We start from the raw sequence: 14435 nt of genomic DNA, 5'->3' as shown, positions 1-14435 counted from the left end.
ATTCCTCCGCTGCTCCGGCGTGAGCTCGAAGTAGTAGTGGTTCGTGATGGCCATCTCGCGCGCCACACCTAGAGGGACCGGAGGGACCGGTACGCCTCCGACGCTTAGCAACCAGCCGGTCGGGACGCGGTAGCCCGGCGGGCAGGGGTAGTTCGAGGCGCAAAGCGCCTCCGCCTCCCGGGGGTTAGAGATGCGATGGAAGCCATGGGAGAGAATGATGAGGTTTGCGAGATATGAGTCTAGATGTGATATGTAAATGGTGGCCAAGCCTACATATATATAGTGAAAAAATGGCGGGAAGACAGAGGCGGGAACCGGTGGAAAGCGCGGGAAGAAAATAGGCGGGAAGACAGATCGAGGCAAACCTTTAGTACCGGTTGGTGGGTGCAACCGGTACTAAAGCTGTCGGCAGGATAAGGACGCGTGGGTAACCTTTAGTACCGGTTGGTGGGTGCAACCGGTACTAAAGCTGTCGGCGGGATAAGGACGCCCTGCTCGATGAGATAAAGTATGTAGCGCACGACGCCCTGTCGGTGGGATAAGGACGCGTGGGTAACCTTTAGTACCGGTTGGTGGGTGCAACCGGTACTAAAGCTGTCGGCAGGATAAGGACGCGTGGGTAACCTTTAGTACCGGTTGGTGGGTGCAACCGGTACTAAAGCTGTCGGCGAGATAAGGACGCCTGCTTCGATGAGATAAAGTATGTAGCGCACGACGCTACTGTCGGTGGGATAAGGACGCGTGGGTAACCTTTAGTACCGGTTCGTGTCTACAACCGGTACTAAAGTCGTCGGCAGGATAAGGACGCTCTGCCTATAAAAGGAGCATCGATACACCATGGGAAGCAGCTCAACAAGCCAACATGGATGGAGAGTTTCATCACCATGGATGGAGGAAAGGGTTGGGAAATCTCCCGTGGCGGAACTTGTCGAAGATGCCCTTGGTGCACACGCCCTATGGCATCTTCGGAAGTTCCGCCTCGGAAAAATTTCCCGGCAAGCCCGTGGAAGACTCCATCTCCTCTAACAAATGTTGGGGAAAGGGTTGGGAAATCTCCCGTGGCGGAACTTGTCGAAGATGCCCTTGGTGCACACGCCCTATGGCATCTTCGGAAGTTCCGCCTCGGAAAAATTTCCCTGCAAGCCCGTGGAAGACTCCATCTCCTCTAACAAATGTTGGGGAAAGGGTTGGGAAATCTCCCGTGGCGGAACTTGTCGAAGATGCCCTTGGTGCACACGCCCTATGGCATCTTCGGAAGTTCCGCCTCGGAAATATTTTCCTGCAAGCCCGTGGAAGACTCCATCTCCTCTAACAATGTTGCGGAAAGGGTTGGGAAATCTCCCGTGGCGGAACTTCTCGAATATGCCCTTGGTGCACATGCCCTATATATGGCATATTCGGAAGTTCCGCCTCGGAAAAATTTCCCTGCAAGCCCGCGTGACTTAACTAGTAAAACAAGCCAACCATCTCCATTGTTAATATCTTACATACAGTAACATCATTACACAAAAGTGATTTCCATATTGAGATACACAAGTTATGATCCCTATATGTAGCTAGCTAGTCTTCTGAGTTTTCTTCGCTCGTTTCCCTTTCTTCTTACTGCGACGCAACCATGGACAATCTTCATTGTTTAAGATGATGCTTGGGTCAATTTTTACCTTGAAGGGTGGAATATCGTCAAACTTATTATAATCTTCTGACATGTCTGTCTTGTCCTCTACTCCCACGATGTTTCTTTTTCTGAAAGAACTATGTGCCGCTTTGGCTCATCGTATGATGTGTCCTCTTGCCTTTCTTTTCTTTTTTTCGGTTTGCTAGACATATCCTTCACATAAAAAACCTGAGCCACTTCACCGGCTAGGACGAATGGTTCGGTGTCGTACCCAAGATTCTTGAAATCCACCGTAGTCATTCCGCATCGCGGGTCTACTCCGTACCCCGTCTTTCGGGTTGAACCAGTTACACCGGAACAAAGCGACCTTGAAATTAGGTCCATAGTCAAGTTCCCATATCTCCTCTATGTACCCATAATATGTGACCTTGTTCCCATTGCCATCTTCTGCATCAAAGCGGACACCACTGTTTTGGTTGGTGCTCTTTTTGTCTTGGGCGAAAGTGTAAAATGTGTTCCCATTAATCTCGTACCCTTGAAAAGTCGATATAGTAGAAGATGGTTGCTTGGCCAACAAGTACAGCTGCTCGTCATCGGTGACATTCATGAGACGTGTTTGCAACCAACCGCCGAAAGTCTTCATGTGTTCTCCATCAATCCAATCTTCACGTTGCTCCGGGTATTTAGAGCGTAAGATCTCCTTGTGTTCCTCTTTGTACGGAGCCACCAAGATGGAATTAAGTAGAACTCGTGTAGTGTGCTTGAGTGAAAGAATGTCCGTCCATACACGTTGCTGATTTCTTTCCTAGCGTGCCTTTTCCACGCAGTCTCCCCTCATAGCGCGATTCAGAACACCGATCGGCTTAAGGTCGGGAATAAAGTCAACACAAAACTCAATGACCTCCTCTGTTCCATAGCCCTTGGAGATGCTTCCTTCGGCCTAGCACGGTTATGAACGTACTTCTTTAAGACTCCCATGAATCTCTCAAAGGGGAACATGTTGTGTAGAAATACGGGACCGAGAACGCCAATCTCTTCGACCGGGTGAACTAGGAGATGTGTCATAATATTGAAGAAGGATGGTGGGAACACCAACTCGAAGCCGACTAGACATTGGACCACATCCTTCGTAAATTTTGTAGAGTAAGTGGATTGATCACCTTGAGAAATTGCATTGAGGAACGCACATAGCTTCACAATGGGTACTCGAACATTTTCCTACAGAAGCCCCCTCAATGCAACCGGAAGTAATTGTGTCATAATCACGTGGCAGTCATGAGACTTTAGGTTTTGAAACTTTTTCTCCGACATGTTTATTATTCCCTTTATATTCGACGAGAAGCCGACGGGACCTTGATGCTACTCAGGACTTCAAAAAAGATCTCCTTCTCCTCTTTGGTAAGAGCATAGCTGGCAGGACCTTGATACTTCTGCGGATTCAGGTTGTTTCCTTCGTGGATACTTTGCTGGTCCTGCCGTGCATCCGGTGTATCTTTTGTCTTCCCATACACGCCCAAGAAGTTTAGCAGGTTCACGCAAAGATTTTTCGTCACGTGCATCACGTCGATTGCGAGTGAACCTCTAACAATTTCCGATAGGGTAGCTCCCAAAATATCGACTTCTTCTTCCACATGGGTACGTGTCCGTCAACATCATGCGGAGCAGATTGTCCGCCGGTACCCTTTCCAAAGATCACTTTTAAATCCTTGACCATATCATATATAACTTCCCCATTAGGGCGGGTAGGCTTCGTTCGGTTATCCGCCTCACCTCCGAAATGCTTTCCTCTCTTTCTTACGTGATGTTGTTTTGGAAGAAATCGACGATGCCCCGGTACACATTCTTGTTTCCCAAATAATTACTATCAGTCTCACCTAAACAGTGTGTGCATGCATTGTATCCCTTGTTTGATCGCCCTGAAATGTTACCAAGAGCAGGCCAATCATTGATGGTTACAAATAACAACGCTCGTAGGTTAAATTCCTTTTGTTCGTGCTCATCCCACACAGGTACACCTTCGTCACGCCACAACTCTAAAAGTTCTTCAACCAATGGCCTCGTGTACACATCAATGTCGTTGCCGGGTTGCTTCGGGCCCTGGATGAGCACCGGCATCATAATGAACTTCCGCTTCATGCACAACCAAGGAGGAAGGTTATAGATACATAGAGTCCCTGGCCCGGTGCTATGACTGGAGCTCGCTCCCGAAAGGATTAAAGCCATCCGTACTTAGACCAAATCTTAAGTTCCTTGCGTCATCTGAAAATGACTTGAACTCTCTGTCGATTTTTCTCCACTGCGACCCGTCAGCGGGGTGTCTCAGCATCACATCTTTCTTACGGTCCTCTTTGTGCCATCGCAACAACTTGGCATGCTCTTTGTTCTGGAACAAACATTTCAACCGTGGTATTATAGGAGCATACCACATCACCTTCGCAGAACCCTCTTCTGGGGGTGGACTCACCCTCAACATCGCCGGGGTCATCTCGCCCGATCTTATACCTCAATGCACTACATACCGGGCATGCATTCAAATTCTCGTACTCCCGCGGTAGAGGATGCAGTCATTGATGCATGCATGTATCTTCTCGCACCTCTAATCCTAGAGGGCAGACAACCTTCTTTGCTTCGTACGTGCTAGAGGGCAACACGTTCTCCCTGGAAGCATCTTCTTTATTATTTTCAGCAACTTTTCAAATCCCTTGTCGGAAGTACCATTCTCTGCCTTCCACCGCAGCAATTCTAGCGTGGTACCCAGCTTTTTCTCGACCATTTTCGCAATTTGGGTACAACAGTTTGTTGTGATCCTCTAACATTTTCTCCAACTTCAACCTCTCCTTTTCATTTCCGCAGTTCATCTTCGCATCAAGAATGGCCCGACCCAAATCGTCATCCGGGTCATCAAAAATCGGCTCATCGAAAATGAGCTCTTCTTCAGCTTCGTCTTCCCCCATTCTACTACCACCGTCTTCAGTGAATAAGCTGGGATAGTTGTCACTATCCTCTTCTTCTTCGTTGTCTTCCAATATAACCCCTCTTTCTCCGTGCTTGGTCCAACAATTATAGCTGGGCATGAAACCATTCTCCAGCAGGTGGACGTGAAGGGTCTTCGAGGTAGAGTAATCCTTCATATTCTTACAGGAACTACATGGACAATACATGAAACCATTCGACTGCCTCGTTTGCCTCAGCCACGTTGAGAAAATAATGCATGCCGCAATGAACTCGGGATGGCACCGGTCACCGTACATCCATTGTCGACTCATCTGCATTTTATATGTATATCAAAAATCATTAAGTACACAACATCATGGATATATGAGTGACCAACTTAATTAATATTCAAGTTCATCACATAAAACTAATTGTTTTTTATAAAAAAGAAGAGGGGCTCACCGAGGTGGTACCGTGCCGGCTAGGGGACGACGCTAGCGATCGACGGCGGTGAGGACGGGGATGATACTAATTAAAACCTACAAAACATACCATAATTTCAGCTCAAATTGCATATAAAAAAATAAAATCACTAACTTAGGCATTTCATCGAACACCTTGATTGCACTACAAAAATAGTACGAGTTAAAACTACCAAAGAACTGAGCTAAATTAGGAACGCCGGAAGGAAGGATGATATTGCTAACCCTTGGATAGATGTATGCCGTTAATCTTGTTAAAATGGTGGAGAAAAATAAAGATTATTGGAGTGTGTGAGAGGTGGAGAAAAATTTAGAGTGTGAGGAAGAAGAGAAAAATGAGAGCCAGCAGGGGGCTCGGGACGAGCTGGGCGATTTTGATATGGCTGGGTACCCTTTGGTACCGGTTCGTGTTACGAACCGGTACCAAAGGTCCAGCCCGGGCCCCACCACGCGTCTGATTTTTGGCCGAAGACCTTTCGTACCGGTTCCTAACACGAACCGGTACGAAAGCCCCTCCCAAACCGGTACGAAAGCCCCTCGCCCACCTGAGCCCTCAAACCGGTACAAATGGCCCCATTGGTACCGGTTCGTAAGGGAACCGGTACCAATGGCTTAGATGGATGTGAGGTTTTCTACTAGTGATTCCCAAGAAAATGGGTGGTATGGGCTTTCGCCATCTGCATACTTTTAATCTAGCAATTCTTGCCCGGAATTATTGGAGCCTATTGTTGTCCTTTAACTAATGTTCCAGATGTTACTACTGCAGAAGCTCTTACTCTTCTCAAAGGGATGAAATTTCTTGAGCAAATTGGTTGTTCACACGTGACCTATTGATTCCGACTCTCTTGAGCTAATCGAGTCCTGTAATGGATTGATTGAGCTTTTAAGTCCATACTCAGCAATCTTTGCTGAACTTTTTTGTGAAAGGGAGTTAAATGTCTAAAGTTTCATTTCAACACTGTCCACGGGAGTCGAATCAGGTAGCGCACGAGTTAGCACAACAAATAAAGCAGAAGCAGGCAAAAGGCGAGCGCACAGCGAGGAATTTTCCATACTAGATCGACTCAACATTACCGAATCTACTCTGAGACTCTCTTCTCTTCATGGTTGGCTGTAAAAGACAGAGAGTTTATTTTACCTTTTTGTAATTCACGATGCAACTCTGTTTCCGGTAATAAACAAAGCGCCAACTTGCTTTCCCTTCAAAATGAAAAGTCAATATATAGTTAGTTTTCTCTCCTTTTCATAAGCCCATTTGTTCGCCATCAATGCGTAAGACGCATGTTCATCGTCCTTTTCAAACGAAATGTTGCTGTCTGCGTAACTCATCGGCGCCGAGTGGTTAGGTAATGCTATTATTCAGCTATATTTCTATTTCCCGTCTCGGTCCACCCGGCTCCGGTTCCAATCCGTAGTCCGAGTATAATCAGAGCCAAAAAAAAATGTGAAGATTAAGAGCACATCCAGTGGTTGGGCTCACAGGCCGAAATCCGGCGCTAATATTTAGGGTCGGATGGATGTAAATTTCGGCCTGGGGCTGCCCAGTTTCCCAGCGGCGAATCCAGGGAAATCTTTTCGATAGACCGAATTCGTACAGAACATGGCGAAATTCGTTCAAACGTAGCCTAAATTTTGAGATATTTAACATATATAGGTGAGTTCGTACATATATACCGAATTCGTAATAAATTTGAATTTGGCTAGGGGAACATATAAATTAAACATAAAACACGGCGTTCTACATGTCGAAATGGCGGTAGAATGTCGTGTAGTCGCCACCGTCGTCCTCGCCGTCGTCGGGGTCGTCGTACTTGGGCTGCGTGGCTGGCGCCTGCTGGCTGTTGCTCTCGCCGGGGTCTCTCGAACGGCTACAACCCTGGCCAGGGTCGCTGACGCGTGGCGGCGACGGCTGGTACCATTCATCGTCGCTGTCCTCGAAGTTGATGACTGCTGCGCGGCGCCACGCATCCTCCTCCAACAGCCGTTGCTGGCTTGCTGCTGCTTCGCCTCCTCCCTCTCCCACTCCTGGACAGGGTGTTGTCGGCTGGGACGAGGTCATTCATCGACCTTGCCATCACCGCCTCGAGGATCGCGGCCTCCTCGGCGGCGTGGTCGGTCGCAGTTGCGGCCTCCCTCTTCAGCTTGCGCTTCCGCCTGCCGGTGCCCTGTTCGCGCTTGGGTTGGATGAGGCAGACGTGCCTGCGTGGTGGAGTCGAGGCACACCTCTCGCGGATGACGATGGCGCCGATACTACGTCTTCGGGTGCTCGGCGGAGACATGGACTCGTCTTCACGGGGCGCATGCTGCTCCAGACGACCTCGTCGCAGATCGAGACGCCGAGCCCGATGACGAGGACGACGGTGCCATGCGTCGTGGCACCCTGAACAGGTGGGCACCAACCTCGGCGGCGACATCTGCAACACGGGATAGTCGCCGCCCTCGATGTGCGCGAGGACGACCTTCAGCGTGCGGCCCGACGTGCTCCACCAACAACGGCGGCCTGCATCGTTGTTGCGTGCGAGAGGGGGAGGAGGGCGTAGGAGGGTAGCTCCCGCTCGTAGCGTTGCCGGAAGTACGCCGACCACGCAACGTAATTGTCGGGAAGTACTACGGGTCGGCGCGCTGCTTGTCGCTCATGGTAGCGAGCTCCGCCTCGATCTCCGCGTCCATGGCGTCGCTTTGCGGTGGCGGCGGGATTGGCACGCCTCCCGCGCTTAGCCGCCAACCGCCAGAAGCGCGAAAGTCCGGCGGCGAGGAGAGTGGAGAGAGGTGAAACGGCGGTGGTGAATGCCAGCAACCGTCGTAGCTCCGCGATAAATAGAGGGAGCAGACGAGATTAATTTTGCCGCGTGGTAGCTACGCGTCGGGCGAGAACTGATCGGCTTTTACCGCGCGCGGAAGCCGATGCGATGAGGACGACGATCTCTCCCTCTCTCGTCGATAGATCGGGGCCACCAGGCACGATGAAAATCGCGGGAGCTTTCCCTCGACGATTCCCGCGCTTTTGTTTCATCTGGACTCCCGAGCGCTTCCCGGGGGGCGGGGTTGACATGAGCTCGCCGAATAAATGAAAACCAAAATCTAGGCGAAACCAAGGGATGGATGAAAGCGTAAATCCAGACTAGACTATCCTTGCGAGGCTGGCTCCTAGGGCTGGAGGTGCTCTAACATGCATGGTTGAAACAAGAAGTGGGAATCCGTTTTGCACCCCTGATCGCAACGGTGAACGCAGAACAGTACATCTTCTTCTTCAAAAAAAATCACGTGTGGCTTGTACGACTGTTTGGCCGCATACGTGACGTCGCGCTGGCGGCATGGATCGTAGGCCAACCCAAAAAAAAAGTACGCCCGTGGCTATTTTTCTGCTAGCCTACTGCGCGGCGGGGCCCGCCTACCGAACCCGCACACCCACCCACCCAGTCCCGGCGGCGAAGAAGAACAAAGCCGTCAGAACGGGCCCCACGCGTCGGCGCCGGGGTGCGAAAAGAAATCGGGAAATTGGATCGGTGACGAGCTATTTAACCACGCCTCTCCTCTGGTAGGTGGTCGACGCAGCACGCACGCACCACCACCACATCGCCGGCTTCCTTCGACGACGCAGAGCAGATCCAAGGCGGGCGGGCAGGTGGGTCTCCTCCTCCGATCTCCTCTACTCCCCTGTCGCCAGATTCATTCTTCCTGCTTCCGGCCATGATCCCGATCGGCCTCCGCCTAGCTAGCGCTCGCGCGCTCGGCGACCGGCCGGGATGGGCCGGCGAGCGGTCTATCTATGGCCGTCGCCGTGCGCGGATTTTCCCTGTTCGATTAAGTTGCTAGATGAGATGACGGTAGCCGGGTAACCGTGAAAATCCCTTCTTTCGGTGGGTTCGGGGGTTCAGATCCGCTGGGAACGTCCAGTTGCTGCTGGCGGCTGGCGGCTGGCGGGAACTAGCCAATCTGCAGACAGAGTAGCTAGCGAGAACCGTCTGGCGCCGAGCTTTTTCGACACCCTGCGCGCGTGTCGACTGAATTGGCTAGCAGTACTAGCAGGCAGGGAAACAAACACCTGACCAGCTGTTGGTTTGCTCTACTTTAATTATGCCCCCCCTGGGGGGCCTGCGTAGTTCTAGGCCGAGGAGCCTGTTCTGCGTTGTGCAGTCGGTGGGTGAAACCTGTACTCCTAGTGCTGTCTGACGCCTTGTGGCAGCGCGGTTGCAGTATGCTCCCGAATCATAGCAAGCTGAGCGTGTGGTTTGTCTTCTCCGAGTCATGGTCAACCCGACAGACAAGACGGTGTAGATTCGTTTGCAGCATCTCATGTTGCTTGTCATAGTAGTCAGTCTATGCAAATTGCTAAGACATATATTGTTGTTGTTGTTGTTCTTGTCTGCTGTGATTTCCTGCCTAGCTATACTTCTGTAGACCATACAATACAGAGCATGCAATCGGTTACGGATGTAGTTACTTATGGCATCTTCCATATCGTAGAAAAGATTGGTCATCTTAGAATCACATATTTTAGTGTCTGCCGTGCCGCTGCTTTATACCAGTACATCAATTTTTTTTTCTCAGAATAATACATTACCATTTGTACCCATTCCGAGAATGCCGCCTTCTCTTGCTCTTACTTCACGAGGATCAGTGGGTTTATATAGGCCTTTGACTTTTGCAATCAGATATGCATACATTATGTGATATTCATTGTACCATACATGACGTGTTGGTTCCATTTCTTTTCAGCTACTACGAGATGGCTCTCACGAGAATTGGTCTTGCTGGCCTCGCCGTCATGGGGCAGAACCTGGCCCTCAACATTGCAGAGAAAGGGTTCCCCATCTCCGTCTACAACAGGACGACCTCCAAGGTCGACGAGACTGTTCAGCGTGCCAAGATAGAGGGAAACCTTCCTCTGTATGGTTTCCATGACCCTGCGTCCTTCGTGAACTCCATTCAGAAGCCGCGTGTGGTCATCATGCTTGTCAAGGCCGGCGCACCGGTCGACCAGACCATTGCAACACTCGCAGCGCACTTGGAGCAGGGTGACTGCATCATTGATGGAGGAAATGAGTGGTATGAGAACACTGAGAGGAGGGAGAAGGAGATGGAGGAGCGTGGGCTCCTCTACCTTGGGATGGGTGTTTCTGGAGGAGAGGAGGGTGCCCGTCATGGCCCCTCCATGATGCCCGGAGGCTCAGTTGAGGCATACCAGTACATTGAGGATATTCTTCTCAAGGTGTCTGCTCAAGTCCCGGACAGTGGCCCCTGTGTCACGTACATCGGGAAGGGTGGCTCTGGAAACTTTGTCAAGATGGTTCACAATGGAATCGAGTACGGTGATATGCAGTTGATTGCTGAGGCATATGATGTTCTCAAGTCTGTTGGTAAGCTCACAAACAGTGAGCTGCAGCAGGTTTTCGCCGAGTGGAACAAGGGTGAGCTCCTCAGTTTCTTGGTCGAGATCACTGCCGATATATTCAGCATCAAGGATGACAAGGGTGAAGGCTACTTGGTTGACAAGGTCCTGGACAAGACTGGGATGAAGGGAACCGGGAAGTGGACAGTGCAGCAGGCTGCTGAGCTCTCTGTGGCCGCTCCTACCATCGAGGCCTCCTTGGATTCCAGGTTCCTCAGCGGGTTGAAGGATGAGCGGGTCGCAGCATCCAAGATCTTCCAAGGTGACTACACCAGTGACGTACCTGTTGACAAGGCGCAGCTGATCGAGGACGTGAGGAAGGCCCTCTATGCCTCCAAGATCTGCAGCTACGCCCAGGGCATGAACATCATCAAGGCCAAGAGCACGGAGAAAGGATGGGGCCTCAACCTCGGCGAGCTAGCCAGGATCTGGAAGGGCGGGTGCATCATCCGTGCCAGCTTCCTGGACCGCATCAAGAAGGCCTATGACAGGAACGCCGAGCTCGCCAACCTCCTCATAGACCCTGAGTTCGCACAGGAGATCATGGACAGGCAAGCTGCCTGGAGGAGGGTCGTCTGCCTCGCCATCAACAACGGCGTCAGTACCCCGGGCATGTCCGCGAGTCTGGCCTACTTCGACTCCTACCGGAGGGACAGGCTGCCTGCGAACCTGGTGCAGGCACAGAGGGACTACTTTGGTGCTCACACCTACGAGAGGGTCGACATGCCGGGCTCCTTCCACACCGAGTGGTACAAGATTGCAAACTCCAAGATCTGAGTGACGGCTCTGGCATGGTTTCAGTCTTCTCGGTATCTTTGGTGTCCAGTTATGGGTCCTTTTCCCGTAGAGGAGGAACTGCTGTTTAATTTTATGAGTAATAAGTTCTGTATTTAATTTCGATACGGAGGTCCAGTATTCCTTCCACCACCTTTCGTAGTTTCATGTAATCAAGCCTGGAGGGAAACCATTGTTATTTGTCGGATCTCATAATTCTGAGTTTAGTATTGAATAATAATATGCAATTTCACCTGCCTGTATTTTAGTTGTGTTCGAGTGGCAAGGGCAACGATCCTGTTTTCCCCACTACTGATTTGTTAGTAGAAGTAATGCCCATTTGTATGACGCATCATATATGATTCACACAAATATGAAATTTCTGCTGCTTTCTGTCCGTCTATGGGTATTTTTGAGTTTTGACAATTCCTTCTTGTTTGGAAGAGGTGGCTACCCACCTTATGCGTTCAGACTTTTGAGTAGGTATGGAGACCAAAGTTTTATTAAGATTTCTTTGAAATTGACATGTCAGTACGTAGCATGTGTCAGGGTCCGGCGGTGGATGCCCTTGACGATGATCGGAGGAGGAGGGGGAGAAGTGAGCGCCGCGGCGCTAGAGCCGTCGAGTGTTGAACAAGAAAGGACATGAACGATAAAAATAAATATTTGATTATTGCTTGGTCCTCCCAGCCACCCCTCCTGCTCCTTATATACCGAAGCAGGCCAAGCAAAAGTCATTACAGCGCTTAACAGTGACTTAATTAAGCTAAACTACAGAATCACAACACTAACAGGTTCCAGAGATCCTAGCCGTGGACTAGCCATCATGCGGTTGCTGTTATCTTGCCAACTGACGGAGCCTGACAAGACCCCCCTCCTGAGCTCAGACTTCAGGGCTGAAAACCTGGATATGCCTTTTGTATGAACTCCGCATCCTCCCAAGTAGCTTCGGCACTTGTCATAGTATCCCAGTGTATTAACCATTGTGGTATTGCCACATCATATTCACCAGTCGAGCGAGGTACGATGCGTCTTTGGAGCACAACAATGGGAACAGTCTTTACCTTGCCGTCGTTGGTGACCATTGGTAGAATTGGATTGGGGACTGCGTGTTCTCCCTTGTGTTTCTTCAGTTGGCTAACATGGAATACATCGTGTAGTTTACAGTTTGCTGGGAGCTGAAGCTGATAAGAGACTTGACCAACCTTGTGCAGCACCTTAAATGGTTCATACCATTTGGGTGACAATTTGGGAGGATTTTGCATTCCCAGAGCAGTCTCCCTGTAAGATTTCATTTTCAGATAAACCAGGTCACCCACTTCGAACTGTCTCTCAATTCTGTTGGCATCGGCATATTTCTTCATGCGGAGCTGTGCTTTTGTCAAGTTTTGCTGAAGGATTGTCACCATGCTTTCCTTTTCTTGCTGGTCAATAGCTGATGCTTGCTGTTGCTCAAATGGGACTGGAATTTGCCGGAGGAGGATACTCATATAATGCTTGGAAAGGAGACATCTGTATAGCTGAGTGAAATGAGCAATTGTACCACCACTCAGCCGAGTGTAACCAATCACACCACTTTTTCGGTTCCTGGAGGGCCATGCACCTCAAATATTGTTCCAGGCACTGATTTACTCGCTCAGTTTGGCCATCTGTTTCAGGATGGTAAGCTGTGCTGTAGTGAAGCTTGGTGTTGTAGGAGGAAAGAATTTGTTTCCACATATGACTTGTAAACACAGGGTCCCTGTCACTGACAATGCTGGAAGGAGGGCCATGAAGCTTGATGATATGTTTTGAGAACAAATCAGCCACTGTTTGCACTGTGTACGGGTGTACCAGGGGAAGAAAATGTGCATATTTAGTGAGGCGATCAACCACCACCAATATCACGTTTTTCCTCTGGATTTAGGCAGGCCTGAGATGAAATCCATGCTGATATCAGCCCATTTTTGCTTTGGGATCGGCAGTGGTTGCAGAAGACCAGGATAGGGCAGTCTTTCCGTTTTTGCTATTTGGCATATGGGACATATAGCCACTTTTTCAGTCACATAGTTCTTGAGCTTGGGCCAATAAAAGGATTGTTGTATGCGATGCAGTGTTGCCTTGATGCCTGAGTGACCCCCAAATGCCGAGGAGTGAAATGTGTCAAATACCTTGTCTCTGAGCTTGGTGGAGCTGCCAATGTAAATCTTGCCCTTGAAACACAAGATGCCTGATTGCAAGGTGAAGTGTTTGTTGCTAGCCCCATCAATTGTCAGCTCTTGTAATAATTTGGTGCAGTCAGTGTCACTCACATATGAGTCTTGTACCTCTGTGAGCCATTTGGGAATGATCAGTGACGTTTGGTTACAGGCTGAAATGGGATTGTTGTTTTGATGCTCCATCTGATCATCCTGGAATTGCCTTGATAGGGCATCAGCCACTGTGTTCTCTTTCCCTTTCTTGTATTCAATTTTGTAATCGAATTCCAGCAGTTTCAGGAGTAATTTGTGTTGCACACCGTCCACTAATCTCTGCTTGCCCACATACTTCAAAGCTTGCTGATCTGTCTTTATGATCACTTGATTTCCCAGGAAGTAGTGTCTCCATTTTTTGAGAGCATGTAATACAGCTAATGCTTCTTTTTCATACACAGACATTGCATCTGTTTTCGGACCCAAGCATTGGCTGAAAAATGCTATTGGTCGTCCCTCTTGCATCGATACTGCACCCAAGCCAGATTTGCATGCATCTGTCTCCAACACAAATGGAATGGTGAAGTCAGGGAGTTTCAGCATTGGTGGAGTTGACATGATTGTTTTTAGCTTCTGAAATGCTTCCTCTTGTTGTTGTCCCCACTGAAAATTGTCCTTCTTGAGTGCATGGTATAATGGCTGACAAATAGTGGAGTAACCTTGGATAAACCGGCGGTAATACCCTGTCAACCCTAGAAAACCACGCAACTTCTTCAATGTTTTTGGAGTTTTCCATTCCACAATATCTTTTATTTTGGCTGGGTCTGTCGCCACTCCTTGGCCAGATATAATGTGGCCTAGATATTCAACTGACGGCTGACCAAATGTACACTTTTCCAGTTTTGCTTTGAGCTGATTATCCTTCAGGACTTGCAACACTGCTTTCAAATGGAGCTGGTGCTGTTCTTTACTAGAACTGTAGACAAGTATGTCGTCGAAGAAAACGAGGACAAATTTTCTGAGGAATTTGGCAAATATTTGGTTCATGAGCTGCTGAAAGGTGGCTG

General features: G+C 49.4%; 1 protein-coding gene across 1 annotated transcript; it reads left to right on the top strand.

Moving 5' to 3' along the window:
- The first annotated feature begins 8496 nt into the window (after window positions 1-8496).
- LOC127311605 (6-phosphogluconate dehydrogenase, decarboxylating 1) lies at window positions 8497-11456 on the top strand. The gene is made up of 2 exons (XM_051342049.2): window positions 8497-8656; window positions 9751-11456. Exon 2 carries the CDS (start codon window positions 9761-9763, stop codon window positions 11198-11200), a length of 1440 nt encoding a protein of 479 aa, XP_051198009.1. The 5' UTR covers window positions 8497-8656; window positions 9751-9760; the 3' UTR covers window positions 11201-11456.
- Window positions 11457-14435: the final 2979 nt, after the last annotated feature.

The sequence above is a fragment of the Lolium perenne genome, chromosome 7, assembly GCF_019359855.2.
Source record: "Lolium perenne isolate Kyuss_39 chromosome 7, Kyuss_2.0, whole genome shotgun sequence".
Classification (NCBI taxonomy): Eukaryota; Viridiplantae; Streptophyta; class Magnoliopsida; order Poales; family Poaceae; genus Lolium; species Lolium perenne.
This window is presented reverse-complemented; position numbering and strand designations above follow the sequence as displayed.

Excerpts from the sequence above, each read along its gene's own strand:
- LOC127311605 (XM_051342049.2), top strand. The coding sequence starts at position 9,761 with ATGGCTCTCACGAGAATTGGTCTTGCTGGCCTCGCCGTCATGGGGCAG.